Source organism: Lampetra fluviatilis, chromosome 4, assembly GCF_964198595.1.
Source record: "Lampetra fluviatilis chromosome 4, kcLamFluv1.1, whole genome shotgun sequence".
Taxonomy (NCBI): Eukaryota; Metazoa; Chordata; class Hyperoartia; order Petromyzontiformes; family Petromyzontidae; genus Lampetra; species Lampetra fluviatilis.
This window is the reverse complement of record NC_136278.1, coordinates 9,882,507-9,905,054: the sequence shown is the minus strand read 5'-3', so window position 1 is coordinate 9,905,054 and position 22,548 is coordinate 9,882,507. Positions and strand designations below refer to the sequence as shown.

Genomic DNA, 22,548 nt, shown 5'->3' with positions numbered 1-22,548 from the left:
CCTTAAGTGTCCTCTATCAGTCACAACATTTACTAATTTAATCAGTCAGTTAGATCTTCCCCAGTGCATATTGACCAAAGGTTGTGAGTTCAAATCTCAGTCAAGGACTCTACGCCGCTCAACATCCATCTCTAGGATCCACACAATGAACACCACAGTCAGCAGTGGCCATCATAAAGGAAGACTACCACCTGCCACAGTAATGTGGAAATGATACTGCTGGATAAGAACCAGCAGGGGCGGTTTCTTCATTAGGGCGATTGGGCGACACACTACCAAAGTGTGAAAGGGACTTTTTCAATCACATTCACAATCTCATTCAACCACATAGTTACGCTAGCCGTCACTGTGCCTCTGGATATAGTCCAATCAGCGTCATGTCACGTTCTGTGGAGTACTGCCTCTTTTTGGGCGATTTCACTCTGGCTGAGAATCGCCCAGAGTGTTCCCATAGACTTACATTCAAATATGTTTTTTTTCGAACCGCAGGCACTGCAATGCATTCTCTATGAGTTCCGGGAGGGCTCGCACTAACGTGCTTACGTCATCATACGTATCCTTAACTTGTGCAGCGATTGGTGGGAACAAACATCGCTGTCGGACGGAAGCCTTGTATGTCCAAAACTGTTACTTTTCAGGAAACGAAAGAAAACCTGTTTTTTCCCCAAAATAATTTCCAAGCTCTTTTAATGCTTTTCATTGGTTAAATACTTGTAAAACACATTGACAAATGTAAAGGCTGACCAATAGCATACATTTTTGAAAAAATATGGAGATATAAAATATGGATTCTGCCTGATACATTGTTGCTGTCGGGATGGAAACCTTGTATCTCCATATTTATATTATAATAAATAATTTATTTTATAACTAAAATAAATGTATTTATTTTGTCAGGTCTGCGACACAATCTTGGTCCACACCAAAGAAAGGTTCTCCTTTACCGACCACCTTGTAAGTGCCACGCTGCTACAAGGAGAGATGTTTCAACAGCATGGCCATACATTCCCTGTTGAGGCTCTGAACATCACTGTCAGGGCATACCCTATGTTAAATAAGGCGAAGCTGAAAACTGAACTGTCTCTCATTTATGAGACTCCAGAATTCAAGGGCTGCTGTGGTGCACTGGCGCTGTCCCAGGTTTTGCTGAAGTACAACCTCCAGGATACTTTTTCAGAGACTGTTGCTCTGTTGAAGATCCTCATAACCACTCCCATGACAACTGCTGAAGCTGAGAGGTGTTTCTCAACCTTAAAGAGAATCAAGACATTCCTGAGAAATGTAATGGGACAGGAACGTCTGAATGCACTGGCTATGCTTTCCATGGAGAGGGAACTAGTCAGGAACATGCCTGCTTTCAATGAGAGAGTAATTCATCACTTTGCTACTTTGAAAGAGAGAAGAGCAAAATTTCAGTATAAGTAAGCAGTGTAATAATAGTGAGTATAGAAGATGTATTGTAAGAGTCACTTTATTTTTCAGTAATATTAAAGTAGTGAAGTTGCCTTTACATGCTTGAGCTGTTAATTTATTCATTGCATGGGTGGACCTTATCCTTATCAATCATCCAAACATTTGCCCCCCCTGACAGATTTTGCAGGAGCCGCCACTGAGAACCAGTAACAGAGATGATGACTGGCTCTAACTCATTCCCGTTTATTTTCGAGATATAAAACTGGACAATTCGCTCGTTTATTGTTAATCAACCAACGGTGCTCATTGCAACGCCAAGCCATCATGCAAAGTGGTATTGTCAAGGCAACCGTCTTTTACAATATGTGATGACGGCTCATGATATATACAGAGAGAGAGAGGGCACTTAAAACATATCTGGTAAACCAGCAGTATTTTTTTGGGAAGCTTGACTCTGCTCGTGAGCCCAGGAAAGCATTGGAGTGTGTGTTTAAGCAAATGCTGCTCGTTCACATGAGTATGTAAGGCCAATACACTTCTTTGTATGTGGAGGTACAGAACAGAAAGTCATTTATTTCATTAATCTACTGCAGTTATTGCCAAAAACAAGACTGCTTAAATAATGAGAATGTAAATAGAAATAAAACTGAAATACATTTAATTAAATAATAAAGGAACTTCAGTTTAACACGTAGGCTTTCGCGACCAATATTGTTCATAATCAACGATTTTTGGGTTTAGATTGCGTTATTTATAAATGTGTCGTAACCCTCCACCACCCGACACGGCCAATCAGTAAAAAAGTGTCACGTTGACAAAAGACAAATAGTTCACTGCTTTAGCCCACCGGTGTGTTGAAGCGTGAAACCACCACATTTACAATTTGAGTACGACGTTTCGCTGGTAATTGCTGGATGCAACGACGTTTCGCTGGTAATTGCTGGATGCAATTACCAGCGAAACGTCGTACTCAAATTGTAAATGTTGTGGTTTCACGCTTCAACACACCGGTGGGCTAAAGCAGTGAACTATTTGTCTTGCTGGATGCAATTACCAGCGAAACGTCGTACTCAAATTGTAAATGTTGTGGTTTCACGCTTCAACACACCGGTGGGCTAAAGCAGTGAACTATTTGTCTTTTGTCAACGTGACACTTTTTTACTGATTGGCCGTGTCGGGTGGTGGAGGGTTACGACACATTTTTAAATAACGCGATCTAAACCCAAAAATCGTTGATTATGAATAAAGGAACTTGTCAGTATAGAATTGTTGAAACCTTAGTCACTGACGTCTAAAGGTTTTTCTCATTAAAAAGGAATTGGTCAAACATCCTGGAGCAGGATCCTTCTGAAAAACATGATTTACTGCATATTACTGTAATTAAATAAAATGTGCTAAATATCACCACTTGTAATAAAATGTCTTCAAACTGCACAACCACAGTCTGACCACAATGCAATTCACGTGGCTTGTACAAACACACCCTTCTCAGTTCCAGGTTTTTTAAATCCCAAGCATCTAAACCAAAATCAACAACCAAATCACTGCACAATATAGGAACTGTAATTTTGGTGATTGCCTCTTGAGATAGCGGGAGTGAGAATGTGGAGTGAGTTGAGGATTTATTTCTCAGAGTAAATTAGGGAATGCGAATAATCAAATAAAAAAAGTTGTAATAGTGAGATTGTGGCCACCTATGCTGGTGTCGGTTAAATGTCCACGAACTCGAGACATTTGTCTTTCTTTCACACTGCAGGGCAACCACAGCCCTGGTTTAATTCCCACAATAGTGACTTGCAAAGACTCCTCGGATATCATGTGAATTTTCCAAAACACAAACACATTTTACCGCAGGGCATGTAGTTCTTTGACCATTATACATCAGTTGGAAAGGTAATATTTACAATAAACGTACTCTAATACAAAAATGTACCGTAACATTTACCCAAGAAATCCTCAATTGAGCATAACGACTCCTTGAGGAGGCGCTACAACCAATCGCTTGCTGCAGTCTTTTCGATTGTGGGCAGAAATCAATGGCATCCAACGGAGACCCACGAACATGCAGGGGCAATACTCAATCTCCCCACACATTGGTCAGCATCCTACTTGCTGTACTAGGCACATGAACTAGTCTCTGTGCGATCTGCTGAATTAGAGGCGAGTTTGTGCGCTATACAGTATTCATCGTTAACACACATATCAAGTGTACATTGCGAAACAGATTAAGTAGACTGCCCTCGTGATTCATCCAGGTTTCCGACCTGCTAGTCACATACAATAAAGTAATGTTTCAAACGATAAAACATTCACTGGGAATTGTTCTCACACGCTTGTCAGTTGCATAGATCGGGCACTTGTATTGGTGTGTTCTATTATAAACTTAAAATGTGCTCAGAATTGCCCGTATTAAATCGTAAACACGAGTATAACTTACTGTGGCGGGACCGAAAGGTTATACAAATATTGCGACTAAAAAGCTGTCGTTTAACCACGACGTCTTATTCTATGGCGGCGGTTTAAATACAACGACTCAGAAGAAAAAAAACCCACAAGCAATAAAGCAGCATTGGGAAATCCATTAAGCAAACAACTCAACGTGTCCCAACCTGCCAGTGGACATTTACAACTTCACTATTCATTCCCCACGACTCGGCGCTAATGAAGCGGGCGTGTTTCTTGATTGCTGTCCCACACGCTCAAAGCCCTGACCTGTAGTGAGAGGTCCCCACGGTAGCGCACACACAAACACACATAACACGAAGGTCATCTAACGTCTGTAAATTGGCATTTATTGCTGCATGTTAAATGTATTGCATCACTTGTGCATAACATTACGGGCAAAAGTTTACAAACAAAGGGTGTGATCTGTCAAGGGTTTTTATTCGCTTTTATTTGTTAATGGTGTGTTAAGTGTTGTTTTTTTAATATTTATAAAGGGGCTGAGGCCTTGTTATTTGTAGAACAACTCTTGACCCTTATTTTTGGGTAGACTGAGGTTCCCACCCGCTTCGTGTTGTGTCTATTTTGACACGTTCTAGGCATACGTGAAACAGTCAGTTCACTTTTATTCATGATTCCCTGCCCCTTTCTCTTTCTCCGTCAACGAATTCAACAGCTTCCTGTTCCTCCAAAATCATTTCGCGTTCGTGGGTGAGTGAGCAGCGCCAGCGGCAGTGTATCGATGAGCACGCTGCACTATGAACCCAGCGGCCCAAGTTCCATTCCCCCTCATGGCCAACACCAATAACGATGATCTGAACTGGTCCTGGGCCTCCCCTAGGTAGACTCAGCCTCAAATGAGTACCTGGTGCAGTGTGTAAACATCACCACTGGGGAGACAAAAGTAGCCGCACGTGGTGCTGGCCACCCACGCCCTCATGTGCCGTGCCGGCCTTCATAGGTGCTCGCAAACAGTACTTGCCCGAACAGTCTGTTAAGGCTATACAGGGGATCTTAGTTTTTGTCGCTGGGTTAACACAGCAAATGAGCATATCAAGTGTTGCACAAATTGTTATGACATTTGGTGTGTGTCTTGGGTTTCATGGCAGTAGTGCTGGATCGGTACTGGGCAGGTCCTGGATCGGTACTTTTGATAAAGCAAAGATAACTTTTCAATTTTTGTTCCTTCCATTTCTTCCCAAATGATTTTCAAAGTTTGAATTTTGGGCGTCTCGTCACGAGACACGTTCACAACTCTCCCAGCGAGCAGTGCACCACCCCCACAGAAAGAGAACGAACATGAAAGGTGACAACACAGAACTGTTTACGTTGTCAACTCAATGGACCTTTGATCGATGGGCACAATCTCTGTGTGTCCTATAACTAAAATGTGTAAATATTCGGACTGCAATAAGCTGAACAAAACATTAACATGATGGGGTTTTTGCCAACTCATTGGTAAATGGGCTGAGACCATCAACCTGCTACATTTGAGAACCCTGTTAACGATATGGATGGCTGCCCAGATCTAAGCCCAGCAGTGCCAAATGAACGCCGACACAATATTAGCCCACTGAGCTACCCTGGCCCCACACCACCTCAAATAAACACGCACATATCATCACAATATCCAGTCTCACACCACCACTAGTTAATATCACATCACCGGCTGGCCATTCTCATGCATTGAGTGCTATGTAAGGGTGGTGTGGCCATAAATCGTCATGGGTTTGCTTTGTCTCATATAACAGAACGAATCTAACTATCCCTTTACATTACTAACTATATATAACACTGTATATAATTTTTTCTTGGGGAGAATAATTGTGCCAGAAGCTAGGAAATGCTATTAAATTGTGTGAAGCGATGTGTTTTACACTCTTGCTCAAAAAACGTCGGCTTATTTTGTGCCTAGGCTTAGATCTCTGAGCGTGAAATCATTTGCATACCATCATCATCGTGCAGTCTGTCCCCAAGGACGATAACCTCTCTTGCATCGGGAGTCAGTAATCTTTTGTAATCTCAGGTGGCTGTCGTGTTTTGATTCCTGTGAGTCTGCTTGTGACTAGCAAGACCAGCGGCGTTTGAACGACACAGTAACCACTTCTAACCCGCGTCTGCTGGCTTGTTGTTTCTCCGTGTCTTCCAGGCGCTGTCTCTCAAGCAACTGAGTAGCTTCAACCAAGGCTGTTTCTCCAAGACTGTCTGTTTTTGGAGAGATTTTCCGATGAATCTACAGAAATTCTACATCTTCTCAAATTTGAGTGAAGTACATCCTCTAAGCACAAGCACTGACCTCCTCTGCTTCTAGAGCCCCTCGTACAATTGAGCGTAGAGCAATGGTTTTGGGAGTCTGTTTTCTCCCATTCTGAGTATGTGTCCAGCCCAGAGAAGTTGGGTAATGGTGACCATAGTTGCCACATAAGTCATTCCAGCTCTAGCAAGGACCTCGGTATTAGTTAGTCTGTCCTGCCATTTGATCCCCATAAGACTTCTCAAACATATTTGCTGGAGGTTGGTGAGTTGTTGTAAGTGGCAATGGTAAGCAGTCCGAGTTTCAGATCTATGAAGGAGAGCACTTACTACACATGCCCTATAAACACTGCACTCTGTTCTTAAGGTGATGCCTGGTTTGTCCCATAGACGCTCTCGAAGGCAACCGAAAGTGGATGAGGCTCTGCTTTTTCTATTTTTGACCTCTTGGCCCAGACTACCATCACTTGCCACTGTAGTTCCCAGATATGTAAACTTGCTGATTGAGTTAAGTTGGTGTTGGTCAATTTGGATCCTTGCTCCAGCTTCACTGCTCCCAGGAGCCAGTTGATGCATTACCTCGGTTTTCTTGAGGCTCACATTGAGACCAAATTCTCTGGCTGAATTGAAAAAGGAGCTGACTAGCAGTTGTTGGCCAACTTCAGTGTGGTCAACCATGGCACAGTCATCTGCATACTGAAGTTCACGTACTATGACCTCCCTGATGAGAGTATTTGCTCGTAACCCTGACATGTTTTGAAGCCCACCATCTGTGTGGGAGTTGATCGTTGCTCCTGCGTTTAGGTCCTTCATTCAGGTGCTTTATTGTGCCACCGTTTATTTTCAATTTCTCTTGGTTTCTTCTGTTTGAGATGCCGATTTCCTCGCACGGGTTTGATGGCCTTGAAGTTGAGTGTTATGAGCTGAAGTTCTTACATCCAGAAGCTCCTGGATCTGTGGGTCATTCTCATCAAACCAGACCTTGTGTCTTTTATTTGAAATTCCAAGGACGTTTGTTGAGACATTATAGACGGTGTCCTTGAAACTAGTCCAACGAAGTTTAATGTCTTTGCTTTAGTGGTTTAGGTTTATCAGAGATTGCCCAATATTCAGTTGCAAGGAGAGTTGGACCTCTTCAACCTTCAGTTTGTTTAGGTTTAATTTCTTTGGAAGAAGTGGCGCAGTCTCACACTTTGGAGTGTTTATATGAAGGTTTGTCTTTGACCTTACAAGACAGTGGTCAGTGTCACCAATCGCACCTCTCATTACTCACGTAATGTAGATGTATCGTAAGTCACTTTGTCGAGTCATGATATAATCTATGAAGTGCTGATGTTTTGACCTAGGGTGCATCCAGGTTGTTATGAGATGGTGTGGAAGGTGATATAAAGTTTTAGATATTGAGAGGCCATGCATTGAGCACAGTCCCAGGAGTTGACTATTGCAATTAGTCATGCCCACACCATGCCTTCCAATGATTCCAGGCCAGGTGTCATGGTCAGTCCCTACCCTGACATTGAAGTTGCCTAGCAAGATGATTTCATAATTTCTGTGACTGGAGGATAATATTTGGCCAAGTTCATGATAAAACTTTGACTTTATCGTTTCAGGGTTATTTAAGGTTGGACCATAAGCCGAGACTACTGTGATGCGTCTATTGGCCTTCAGAGGAAGGGAGAAGTACCAGGAGTCTAATTGAAATCCCCTTGGGAAGTGATGTCAACTTTCTGACAAAGGGAATTCTTCATGGCAAAACTTACCCCTGCAACACGTCTTTCTCCTTCGGGTCTTCCTGACCAAAAGAAGGCGTATCCTCCCAGGTCTTCCGTGAGTTGTTTTTCTCAAGAAAAATGTGTCTCAGAGAGAGCAGCGATGTCTTTGCCATAGCGATTGAGCTCCCGTGCAATAAGTGCAGTCTTTCGTTTTGGTCTGGGGAAAACTTCTCGATCAATTAGGGTGTGGATGTTCCAGGTTCAAATTACTAATTTCTGTCGGAGTTTATACTTTTGCTTTTCTACTGCTGCATTGGATACCCACCAGCCACAGCTAGCTGATCAGGTACTCTTTGGAGTGAACATTTTTAAAGGCAACTTTTCTAGGCTCCTCCACGGATTGGGGTGGGCAGTACCTTCCTAAATTGGGCTGCCCAGTTACTTGGGGTACTGCCCTGCAGATCAGTCACTCCTATTGATACTGCACGACCCATCTCCCCATGTGGATGTGTTGCTACAGCTCCCAGGCCGTCAGGCCTGCTGCTTCGCTCCTTATTCCTCGCTACAGGACTTTAGTTGAAGGATGGTGGAAAGGTATTGACACCATATATATGCAAGAGACACATGCGCGTGGAATGATTGAAGTGGTTGGGGACTTGTGCATTTTCCTCACACACTCTCTCTGCTTGCTCACCAGTATCCAGTGGCATGGAATTAACCCATGATGGCTGGTGGTGGGTTTGCTGCGGGTTTTTATTTATTAGGAGTTCCTTCTCCTAGATGGGTTGCCTTCCATGGCAAAAGAGATCCATCTGCCCTCTCACCGAGGTTGTAGATGCTGTTGGCTACTTAATTGAATTAGCTCATCTGCCTTTGAAGTAATCTCCTCCATCAGGGTCCCACTACCCAAACTAAGCGTTCACCCACCCTAAGCCATTGGCATTTCTTGTGGGGGCCGGGCTAATTGACCGCCGTCCGGCACTCAGCATTGACCAGTTGATGCATACAAGCATCAAACGAAGTGACGGCATGGTTGAGACAAGTTTACATGTGGAAGTGAATTGATGGTTAGTAACCCTGGATTCAGAGGGATGGTGACGGCATGTGGAAGCCATCATCCAGCAGTGGATAGACAATGTCTGACGATGAATGTTCAACTCATTTCGCAAGTCCGTCATGAATAGCTGTTGCCTAAGACCCTTTACAATTAATATCTCGAGGGCCATGGATGTCTGCCAAGTAAACTGCAGCAGCACAAGAAATCCCGCGCTGCTGCGTGCGCTGTAATCAGCATCTTAATGGGCTGTCTGGTTATTGGCCACACACACGTAATAGTGTGGTGCACAACAATGAGGACCTCCAAGCGTGCAAAGCTTGGCTGGAAAATGCCCATAAGTGATCACATTTTAAAAGCAGCAGATTGTGACAATTCCCTCTGCAAAAAGTGTACCTAAATCAAACAATTACATTTATTACACAGTCATGTGCTGAAGAAGACACTCCTTTTACAGCATATTAGGAAACACATTTTTATTATTTAATTTTTTCCACAAGAGCCTAATTTATTCCTACAATACTGCATTGAGCAGCAGTGACAGATTATATTATCATTGCATTCTGAACACACACAGACATATTTCTATTTTTTTTAAAGGATAGATAACAGGCGGAGGCGGAGATGGGGCACTGACCCAATTTTTGCATAACAAAGCCATAACACAAAATAGCAACGCAATTATGGATGCACACGGACGCCTGTTTATAAATCGTGGAGAAGGCTCATGAAGAATGCTTCTGGTCAATTGGAGACAATTGCTCCCCGAACAACAACAGAGAGCAGAGGAGCGACTTTTCCAAAAGTGAACAGACCTAAAAGGCAGAAAGTTGGCACAGTGGGGAGCACTGGTAGTGCATCTGCCAGTTATCTCAGTCAATAAACCCATAACACCTGGGTCTCTCGTGTGACCTCGTGCCAGCGAGCCTTTGACACTTCACGTGGCCTCAAGGTGCACCTAGTCTGGCTCAAGCACGACAGTAATGTCACTATAGTGGTGAATGGAGGCTGTTGTTTAAAAAGTGTTCCCGCACACACCACCGTGAAGTGAGAACATCCCAGGACACTCAACATGTCTTATTAAGCATATTTATACAACACCATGCATAATCGGTTGCTGGACAAGGGCCTCTCCACACTACCGTAACATCCGATACCTGTTGTTAATGCCTTCAAAAATCCAAATCGTTTATCAGCTCAAATGAGCTGAAGGCAGTCCTAGTTTCCATCAGCAGCCCTCAACTCGGAGTGGAATTTTCATATTCCTATGGCAGGGGCCAATCTCTTTGTTCGACAATCAATGTTGACGCCCCACAAAGTGTAAATCGGCGCATTATCCTGTTGCGTTGAGTTGAACTCTGAACAATGATGTGACCTCTGTCTTCCTACCGTGAGTCCAGCACTCTGCCACAATTGCACCTGGCTAGATATAGCTATTGGAAAGTGTTAGTCGTCATATGTTATTGTTAATCATGGTGTGGAAGCTGTACATATGCTGGTATGTCTGCACTACTTAAGTGTGTGATGCCACCTCCTTGTATGCACAGTTTGTATGTTGAACTTCTTTGTATTGTATGTAGCCAATCGTGATAGTCAGAGGTGCGGATCCTTATGTCAAGGCGATCCTTATGTCAAGGCAAGGAGAGAATTAATCAAGAAATATGTGGTAATGTCTTTTATTAATTGTAAAAGTGAACAGAAGGTCTGCGTCCCATTTGACCAAAATCCAATTATCCACAACACATTGGTAGTGGCAAAATATTAGATGTTGGTGCCAGCTGAGAAAATGGACTTGGTTTATGGGATTCGTTATTACCACTCTCTAAGCACCTCCAGGGGCCCGCCAGGATATTTAAGGCTTTAATCATATACCAGCAACATTAGGTCTCAATATAAAGATCCACATTTACTTTCTGTTATTCATATTTATACAGCATATATAATTACAAGATTAATGTAACATTGAAAATGTGTCTTCCTATCCATGTGTTGCAAACGGCGATACACCTTGTTGGCATTTATCCGGATTGTATTGAATGTTTGTATACATTTATGTGATACATTACATGATTGCTCAATTGAGTAGTTAAACATCTGCTGCATGTAATGCTCTGGATTTTGTGAGAGAGAAAAAAACACTTCCAGTAATTGCCAGTTATTTTAGCTTGCACAAAAAGAGACAATTAGAATTAAGGTATGCTAGAGAAATTATGTTGGCACACATTTATAAAGCGAATGAGTATGTTTAACTACATATAATACACATCATCATTTTTTCTAAATTTGAGAATTTCAGTGTATTAACTGGTAAATTAAGCATGAAATATGGCTCTTAAATTATAAATATGGCTTTTAAATGATATAAATCTCTACAAACAGTTCAGAGAGGACCACACTGTGCTATTAACGTTACTATCAGAAAAAATAAATATGAGCACACGTGCACGAACAATGACAGATCCTGACTGTAGGCTTACAGATTGCTGCAGTAAGTGCTGGCAGTGAGTAATGGTTAATGCCAGTGCAGCACCCAGGAAGTTGGTGTGGCTAACACCATGTCTGGTCACCGACGTTTTTCTCCACAGATCTGCTGTTCATGCTCAATTCTGGTGAGCTCAACCAAGGCATTCTCAGCTGAGGCTTGAATGTCAAATACCAATGGTGTCATGCACAACCAGGCATCTAACATGGGGTTGCTGGTTATGTTCATGCATTCTGATGATCAACGGACACGACCCACAATATTTAATATCTGTGCACCTTTGGAACCTCCTTTGCCAGTAGCAAAATATAATTGTTTTTTTACCCTTTTATCTGACAACAAAACTGACACCTTTTTTTTACAAAGAGTCATGTTTGCATTGACCACAATACCTGCGGTCGGAATGCAAGCAAAAAACACAACTCTGATAATGTATGCACTGTCCTTGCATTCCGACCGCAGGTATTGTGGTCAATGCAAACATGACTCCTTGTAAAAAAAAGTGTCAGTTTTGTTGCCAGATAAAAGGGTAAAAAAACAATTATCATCTGTGTACCTGTCTATAACAGAATTTGTCTCCTCTAACATGTAAATGTGCCTTAAATTCCACAGTGTGTAACAAATCACAAATTGCATCACAGCTTATATCACATTTCGTGGATTTGTGCATCCCAGGCTAGATCATGCTGAACAGCATGGTGCGCTCTTGCTATCATTGTACTGTGACTCGATTATATCATCCACAGCTAATTAGTGCCAGTGGCAATACCACATCTCACTAAATTTATCTTAATAACGTATGTCACGAGCTCAGATTTGCAGTAGAAAGACTAATTCATAGATGAGTGTTTTAAAATAAAGCATTTATACAAATGTGACATTTGACGCACGTATATATAAACCCAGTTAAAATTTTCTTTTAAATGTGAATTAATAGTACACCTGACCAAATCAAATGTTGATTCAAGTAGCAGAGGTCGGCATAGACTATTAAAACAGTCATTAGCAATAGCTATAATTGTCTAGCTATATATGTTTCTATACATATCAGGAAAATTAAATTAGAAAATGCGTGACATCTTACAAAATAATTAAACATTGCCTCCATTTATGAATTTTCATTTTGAATCAGGAAGCCTTTTACAGGCATGGTTTCAAGATAGCGTAGCTAAATGCTACACGTTGTCTGGTTTACAAATAAATACAAATCTCGACTATTTTTTATTGAGGATGGTAACCAAACCAATTGTGATACATAGCAGTCTCATTATCGGACGTTCCGGTGTTAAATTCCAATGCACGTGAGTGGCACGCTCGAAGTAGCCATGTGCACAGATATTTATAGACGGTGACATTTTCTGCGTCACGTAAACATAAGGCTCTTGGCTCTCTCCTGCACGGCCTTTCAGCCGGGAGTTTTGCACACTACCCTGCTGCATGCATTAAACCTCTGCGACACAGAAAAGTGGTATCATGCAAAGCACTCAAAAGCGGCAATTTTACCCATTGCCGAAACAAATATATGTTTAACCTTAAAAATAAACTGAAAATCAAAGGTACTGTATATTGTTCCATAAAAAAGAGAATTTGAATTGCCATTCAGCAGTCACAATCTGGGCACCAATTACATGAAAAATGTTTCCTGATATATCTTGTGTATTTCTATATTCAATAATTTAGAGATAAAATCAAGACTGTAAATATCATATCATACATATAGATTATTGTGACCGACTGTGTGCGTGAATTTGTTCTATAACGTATAGAAAGCTTAATTTTCGTTCCAGTACCAGTAAGTGAATATTAAGATAATATTTTTTCAACTGCATGTTTGAATAACACAACATCTCTGCTACCTTGTACCTCGTGTCTGTTCACGAGTCCTTGTTCAGCCCAGAAGATGAACACAAAAGTTAGCAGTCTTTTGAAATACGTGGTCAACCAGGTTAGTGTCTAACTGTGTTGTTGGATGACTGGTTTGCATCGCATTATGTTTCTAAGGTTTGTCTCCGTGCAGTTTGCTGTTCTCTGTGCTCTGTGTGTGATGTCCCTCTGTGTGTTCCCTCGCTATGTGTTTTGCACCATTTCCCCCTGATGATGAGCGCTTGTGTTGCGTTCGAAACGTCGTGATTAATTTTAATTACATTTTATTTGTGATTTATTTAAATTTTATTTGTGATTTATTTAAATTGTATTTTATTTCTACATACGTGACTTTATCGAAAGAAACAATGAGTATAGTAATTTCTGCAGTCACGAAAGCTTCAATTCTAGATAAACAAAACATATTTTGGTAAATAAAGTATGGGGAAATGTCATTGTATCACACACAATAACAGTCTGCCTTAAGAAAATAAGAGGCATTTTAATGCTACACCGTACGTGCAACAACAATATTATGCCACCTTTCATTCAAATGCATTGCGACAAGCAAAACATTGATAACAGCCTAAACCTGTAAAGCCGCAGCAATGTACATTCAAATGTTTTCGTATTTATATATACGGCTTCCAAGTATTCCCAGCCACAGCTCTCATATGCATTAAGTGTCCAACTGTTATTCCCTGTATGTCTCTGGCTTCTATATTTATATGATACTAGTTCATGAAGTTTGTCTTCGCCAGGAAAACATTTTAATTAAATGATAATGAACCTATGATTTTTTTTACTATTTTTATCTACAATCAGACACTAGCAACTACTCCAAACATGTGTATTTTCCACAAAACTTCTTATAATTAAAGTCGTACCCATCGGAAACCACTCAATTTAAAGATGCTGTTCTTTTTTATTGGAAATAACACAAATAAATGAACTTATACTCTATAAGGGGAAGCTCATATCTTTTACCGTTTTCGAATTATTCAGATTTGAACATGATACAATATGTATTTTTTTCATTCAATACCACTTGAATCCAAAATATAAAAAAATCAAAAGATAAAACAATGGTTCTCGCCTTATGTAATGAGACAACTTCCGAGACGCGACTTGTAGAGGGTTTCTTATTTATTTCTTAATACTTTAATGACAGGGTTACAGAGTAACATAAGCGCTGACTGACTTATAGCTTAGCCATCCATACTGCGACATCGGCGACGTACAATTATATAGCTGGCTGACTATATAGTGACGACGGCGATGAAGACTGTATAGCTGGCTGGCTTTGCAGCAACGACGACGAAAAGATGGCAGCGATGACAGCGACGACAGCCCCGCCCTTGGCCATGCCCCTCTCCTGGAACGCTCTCGCGGGTTCCAGGAGCTTCCAGTTCGATCCCCTCTTTGACCCTTGGCCCAGTTACGCCCCCCACCCCTGTTGGCCACTCGCATGTGTCGTTCTATACTGCACCCATACCCATAGTTAGCCCCCATGGCCACCATATGGCATACTGTCATTACAATTGTATTTGCTGTTTAACGCTCTATCAAATGAAAAAAACTCAATCTTATTATTTGAACTGTTTCTGAATGACACGCGCAAACATGTTTATGGGGCGCTTAAAATCGAGAGATTTGGGGGTGCCTTAAAATGAAAAATCTAGGATTTTCAGATGAAATTTTCCTGTTGTTTGTGTCCTAAAAGCTACCTATGTACCAAATTTCAGCTTTCTACCTCGTCGGGAAGTACCCAAGAGGTTTTTGAGACAGATATATTAAGGGCTTTATTTATTTATTTAGATGAAGAAGGGCCATTGTGGCAGAAACACCACCTATTTTATGTTTTACATTTAATTAATTAATTAATGTCGAGTTTTTAAATAAGTTTATTATTATTTTTTATGAATAACCACATACAGTATTTCAGCCCAGAGAATGGATTTCTCAGGAATGGTCGGGTTGCCAAAGCATCCAACTTCATGGCAACTGGTAAAACGTCATATTTCTATCACTATATAAACATGAAATTTCAACGCTCTACACAAGCTGTTAGGTTGCTTGCCGAATAATAGTATTCTGTCTATAAAAACAATCGAAGGATTACCACAGTATCTTTGATATAAGCAAACAGCTTTCATGTGGGAGTTTGGTAGGGCATAGATGTATTTTTACACAAGCCAGACAAATGACATGATATTTGATGTTGATCTCAAACTGATGAGCTGATTTTCTCCCCATAGTAGTAAATTAACACCTTTTTGATTGCAGATAGTGCAATGATTCATTTTAATTAGGAAATGTTTTATTCATTGATTGGAACTGTTTTTTTTTACTTGTGTTATGTTTCACATATTCAAGCCTACAACTTGCACTTTAATTGTGTTTAAATGTCATATCATTAGCGATTTATAAGTGTTAAAATATACACTCCACGAACATTTTTCTTATGCTATTTGATGATGTGCCTCACACTCAGATTCGTTCTACTTTACAGTTCATACCTGTCGCAAGGAAATTTCAAATACTTGTCAACTTATTCCAAAGTGGCAAACTCAAAACTTAATACCATGACCAACATGAACTCATAGGCCTCTATTAAACTATCCATATGTAGGCTGTGCAGAATGGAATGTTCCATTTTAGTGAAATTACCTGCCTTGCAGCCAATGGCTGAAATTAATTAGAATTCCTTCCTAATTACACACTATACAAATGTAAAATAATTAATTCCATATACATTTAAGTAATAATAATTTAAGAAATGCACTAATGTTCATTAAATACTTGTCGTAAAAAAGCATGCATTTCAAATTACAAAACAACATTTCATGGCAAAATAATTTAACCTAACCTAATATGTAATCTCACACATCGCTTACCCATTCTCCGCACACTGATTTTCAAGATGCCAAAATATTGATTTGAAGCTTTCGTGACTGCAGGAATCCATACTTTTTGGTTCCTTAGGTAAAGTCACATGGGTAGAAAATTAATAGATCACGAGAACTGCTGTGTTTGTCTCACCTGATGACGGTTGCTTGTGTTGCGATCGAAACGTCGTGATCTATTAATTTTCTATCTACGTGACTTTACCGAAAGAACCAAAGAGGATGCCAAAATATGTGAAAAGCACACAGCCTTTGTGCATATGCAAAAAAAAAACATCAGCATTTCCTGAAAAAGTGCATTGTGGTCCTCTTGTCTGTGGTCATCATCAAACTAACTTTGAGCAGATGCAACCAAGTGACAGCAGTGATGCAGTGATAGACAACTGTGCATCGGTTTATAATTGGATGAAACTGACATTGCTGTCAATCTGTCACGTCTGCTCAAATGTATTTTATGTTGACCTAATATGAGACAACAACAACAATGCAATTTTTCAGGGAAATGCTGATGGGTTTGTTTTGCATGTGCACAACGGCTGTGTGCATTTTTATACATTTTTGTGCCCGGTTTTAAACTTATGATGTTCCAACCTGCACTATTATTCTGTAATGATTTCTCATCATTTACAGATATGATCTGACTTTGCATGCCTGAAAGTACTGCAAGTTAATGATGGCCTTGGCGTCTGCTCAGAACCAGGTTGGAAAACTTACCTTGAATGTGTTTCCTGTCTCGTCAAACTCAGGAGGTATGAAGGCTCCTTCTGGGTCATCTGTCATTGGAGAGAAAATATTGCATTTTTCATTCCATTCATAATACTCACAGAACAACAAAGGGACATGAGTGTACGCGTAATTAAATTAACTATTTGCACATGATGCATGACATATTTAAAATACGATGTATTTGTTTTCTATCATAATGCTGGTATTAGTTTACGTTTGAAATCTGGATGCTGATAACCACATTGAAGTTAAAAGGATCTAAAATTAAACTCTTGCACCTCTTTCCTGAGCATAAAAATATATATTTTGGTTTAATACATTAATATCACAGCTTTTAAAAACAAATCAAATCACTTAAGTTTGTTTTCCCACTTTGTGATATTGCAAACCTAATTCATGCAGTTCTGTACAATTTAAAAATATCAATACAAGCACCAATCGATACGCCATTACTTTACATGGCACGTTAAATTAGCGTACAATAGAGGTCTCGTGTCATCTGTAGCAAAGAATAGCATTGGTGACAAGGGTACGCAATATTAGCATTTTGATTTAGAGATCAAATACATTCTACAAGTCCTTTGCACACGACTCATGAAGCTGGAGGCCAAGGTTACATCAATGCCAGCTGTATATAAAATAAGAAAAAAACACACACGTATTTGAAAAAGCTACCTCGGGGATGTTTAGCTCTTAAGCACAGTATCCTGCCAGGTTGCTCGTCCAATTTCTATAACCCTTTCAACCTCTCGGCCCCTTCCCAGCTGCCCTCGTCTCGTTTCTCACCTCCTTACCCACACCTGTCTGGTTATATGCCTTCACTCTGCGTCCCCTGCAATTTCGCCGCACATAAGATTCATCAGCCTCTTTTTCACAGTGCAGATAATGCACAATTATATGGTTTCATACCTCGGTGAACTTGAAAACCGAATATGACTAGAGCTGTAATGGTGTTGAAAATTATATGTTATTATAAATTCTGGCTAGTTTGCACCATAGGTTTGTTTGCAAAAGTATTGTATCTATAATGCAGTTTAATTAATGGTGTTACTGTACATATCAAATGTATACCGCATAAAAATCAGAAGTATAAATGAAAGGGAGAAATTCTACTTCATTACACTGGCCTCAGATGTTCAGGCCTCGGTGCATTGACACTTTTATACCAATCAATAAATCAATTTTTTAATCAGTCATGGGTTCAATTGTAGTGAAAGAGGGAAAAGAGCATTCCATTGAGGGAGCCCGCATTTCAATAGCAAGACTCAGACATCAAGTGCTCAGCAAAATACCATTGCGATGCTTCCTCTACTGTTCTCTGTTAATCTAGCACCAGTCATTTATACGAACAAATGCTGTGTACTCTTTGGTTCTTTCGATAAAGTCACGTAGGTATAAAATATCATAAATCACGACGTTTCGATCGCCACACAAGCGGTCGTCTTCAGGCGGAAAAATATAATCCAGCAGTGGAACTGCTGAACTAGCGAGAGAGCTGTTACAGTTAATGTTGTATTGTTAATTGACCACGTAGCGGCAGTGACGTCACCACGGTGCTTGTGCCATATGAAGTGTCTAAAGCTTACTATCAGGTCATAGAGGAGATGCAGATGTTATGGTCAAATGATTGAGGTGACTAACAAATGCAATGCCAGCATGCTATATGGTGCCCACCAACTGTGTTGTAGCTGTCTGATATTCTGCTCATTGTTGTGAGCATTGCGTCCATTGCTGCTGGAGGGCAGCTGCCACCAACTCCCCAACAGCATCTTTCACAAGCGTCATCCACAGTGGCTACTCTTCACACAATTAGTACCAGCTTCCGATAAACCTACTCAACTCCCAGTACTCTTTGTCCACATCAGTCCACGTCTTCTATAGCCAATGCCATGCCTGTTTATTTCACTCTATCCAGCCAAACCGAAGCCACTTGGGTATGTGGTGGCTGGGCATGCCGGTGACATGGTCCAGCAAATGCGTCCTCGCCCACCAGGAAAGTCCACTAATGGGACCCTGTTTAGATCTTACAAGAATCTGTGAGATCTTTATACAACCCAGCCGTATATACCCAGGGTGGATCATGGGCAGGCCAGCTTAAATGTTTTAAGACAATCCACGTACAGGGTCCACTTTTCACAAATATAGCTGAGAAGAAGCACAGATTCATGTGAAAGCAACAGGTGAAGCAGCTCCGACACAGCACTACACGGCCACAATTAATCACAAATAACAAAGTGTTCATTTCACACACACAACTTTAAAAAAAATGTTTTGCATGATTCTTGAATCATAACCCACCAAAAAAGCTGCCTTTTAAAATAAGTGTAGTGAGTTGATGTTCTAAGCCCGGTCACCAATGACGGCACAACACCACACATTCTATTAAAACATCGGTTTCTGCATTTAATTAAGCTAAATTCCAGCTGTGAGATATAAAAAAATATCACGCGGCAATCTCATGTCCGAATATGTGCGAAAATGCACCCTCTACTGTGCAAAGGACAACGATAACCCCAACTATCTCGGTGATTTCACGGAGAAATCCTGCGATATAATCTCTCCCCGCAGCTGTCATCTGATACGCGCGGTGTGCACCAGTGCCCCGCAAGATTTTTCAATGGATTTGTTCCTGTCGTGACAAGATGTCAATACGGTAATTGAAATAAATTGGAGGGAAAAAGACGTAGATTTAAAAATATATATATGGAAAAAAAATGATTGTACCGTAGCATATAAGTTGAGCTTCTACACACGACTCAAATTACGTTGGTTAGAACTCCCTTTTATAGAATCTAGCTCTCACAACTTTCCCGACTGTGCGGTCCATAGCACATTTAATTACACACACTACGCATAGATGTTCTGTAATTGGAATTGGCATTAAGGACTGTTGAATCAATTTCACTGCACTGTTTAATTACACACTGATTAAGCCTGACACCAGGCTGGGTGTTACTTAAGGTACAACCTTTGACTCATTATCAGTCTTCTTTGAGACAAACACTATCATCAACACTGATCAATGCTTCTCAGTCTGGGAAATAAGAACATTATGATCTGTATCTACAAGATGGGAATTTAATGCTATTTTATATCCTGCATCAATGTAAACATATGGAAACATGGTTCAGCAACTGCATGGCACAAATTCTTCATATTTTGACAATTACCAATCTCTTGTTTCAGCATGGAGATAACATACCATAAATTCTGGAATTTGCATGATAATGTAATAACTGTCAGCATAATCGAGCACTAACAACACCATCAGCAATTCATACATGGTAAGGTTTCTGACCTACAGTATCTGTGCATTTTCATCATCATGCTATTCTTGATCAGCGATGTATGCATATCTTTTAAACTAAATAAATGCATTTTATGTTAATAAAAAACTACTCCCTGTACCACCACACCCGAGTCAGGTAATAGCTACACAGTTGGGAGTTTTGTGCACTAGATGATAAATGCATTTGTTACATCGTATTTAATGTTCTTATTGCAATGGAATTGGAATACAGCCGATAGAGTACAAACATGTAGGACAAATTGTGCCCCAATAAAATAAGCATCATATGGTTATATGAATCCCCTTCAGCAGATGCGAGTTACCCTGTGGGATAACAAGCCCGAGGCAGTGCTACCAATGGTACTGCTTCTAAAATGAACTCTGCCGAGGCTTGACCCATTTTATATCTCATTCAATGCCAAGTGTGAAATGAACACAACTTTAAATGGTGTTCCACTTTTTCTATGCATTAGCTCCCATCAGTGGCTTGGTTGACTCGCAACGGGTAGTAGGTATGTGCTATAATCAAAAGGTCCTAAGTGGTCACTTTAAAGGGAAGATTAAATAGATATCCGATAAATGGCAGGCGAGCTTATGAAATGAGTCTCAAGTAGCAGATTATATTGAATAAAACTATTGTACGGTATTCTGTCATTATTTACGAACTTTCCATCCGCGATTTTGGCTATCCGCGAATTGCATCTGGAACTCTACACGACTGCATCGAGGGAGAGAAAGAAAGTGATAAGATAAAGTGTTGAGATTAAGCGATTAGAGCTAAAGTGATAAAATAAAGAAATGTGTTATTATTATAATTTTTATATATTGAATAGCTCACTTGTCTATTTATTGAAGGTAATTATTTAATAAAATCTGTTTTCGTGAGCAAATACAATTTCCCGCGAAATCTGCTATTCACATGCATCTCCAGAACGTATCCCTCTCAAATAACGAGGGAATACCGTACTTCGATATATTATATTGTAGTCTTTTTCACCAAAACAAAAAAACCAAGTGCATGACTTCACGTCACAAACCAACACGCACACACTCGTTAAAAACAGCACCCCAGCACACTGTATAATCACAACATAATGTCTTTAATACTATTAAAAAATCTTTCCGCATTTCAAAAATGGTTATGCATTTAAATTCCGTGTGTGTCCTACTTTTGAGAACGGCTCAGTTTACGGGGTAGCGTTGCTGTTACCCGTAGGCTCGTTATCCAATTTCCACCCTCGCGATTGTATGAATTGTCATGGTGGTACTGGGTCACGATTCTATTCAAGAATAGCATTTTTTTTACCCCATTCCGTTGAATGTCTGTCTAGTGGCTGCAGGCATAATGTAAAAAATTGCGTAAATCTTTTAAAAGGCAAAATAATTCATTCCTACATGCACGATGTGATTGCATGTATGACGAGTGTAAGAGTCGATGTTAATCAATCAATGAATGCATCGTTACATGCTCAATAGCTAAGGTCCACTTGGTCCATCCAATGTAAGAGTCGATGTTAATCAATGAATGAATGCATCGTTACATGCTCAATAGTTAAGGTCCACTTGGTCCATCCAGTGTAAGAGTCGATGTTAATCAATGAATGAATGCATCGTTACATGCTCAATAACTAAATTCCACTTAGTCTATCGTTTTTGTACGAGTCGGTAAAGTATTACAAGATGGTGAAACATTGCTCAACATCCAGCACACTTTAACATTATCTCGCAATGGCGAGATGATATTTCCCTCGCCTGATATCGAGGAGGTCGTTAGTTCGATCCCAACCCTGACACCTGTTGTATATTTAAAGTTGGAATATTGTCCCCGTAGTCGCGCGGATATTTATCCGGGTCCTCCGGGATTTGCCTCACATTTTGAAAGATGCGTTTAGAGTATTTGGGTCCTATACATTTTCACGTGATAAGCCACTTCGTTGAGCTATCGTTTGTGGCCAGGTCACTTCTGAAGAGAGCTTTCCAGATCAGTGGGCCTTGCCTGGTAAAATTAAAATAGTTTATAGTTTAGTTTACCACTATATCAGGGGTGTTGCCATGGTGTAATAGCACACAGGACTTGCAGTCCAAAAGTCACCAGTTTCTTTTTTCTCCTGGCATGGCAGTTCAAACAATGGGCATGTTTATTAAAACGTACAGTATTGTATAAATGGATACTACCACAGTCAGTCGTTGGGCAGGGTGCATGTGATGCGCTAATATGTGCATGCTCCTACCAGCATTAAAGAGTAGGCCAAATACCACCTATAGGGTTTCTCCAGAGTTCTCTTTATGGGATGCCATTCTGCCAGTAGTGCCGTGTGCAGGCAATTGCATGGGATGCACCTTTACCTATACAAGATATCAGCTTTCCTACTAACACTGAGGCGCATGCAAACTTCATTGCCTTCCTC

The 22,548-nt window shown here is 40.4% G+C and overlaps 1 protein-coding gene across 3 annotated transcripts in view; it reads right to left on the bottom strand.

Annotated features, from left to right (window-relative positions):
• The window catches only part of KNDC1 (kinase non-catalytic C-lobe domain containing 1), a 128,034-nt gene that overhangs the window by 52,415 nt on the left and 53,071 nt on the right, over positions 1-22,548 (bottom strand). For 2 of the 3 annotated variants that reach the window (XM_078855522.1, XM_078855524.1), the window contains one exon: positions 16,840-16,898. In XM_078855522.1, the coding sequence (XP_078711648.1) occupies positions 16,840-16,898 (59 nt within the window). The remainder of the gene's footprint in view (positions 1-16,839; positions 16,899-22,548) is intronic. The other variant, XM_078855523.1, reaches the window with a different exon arrangement.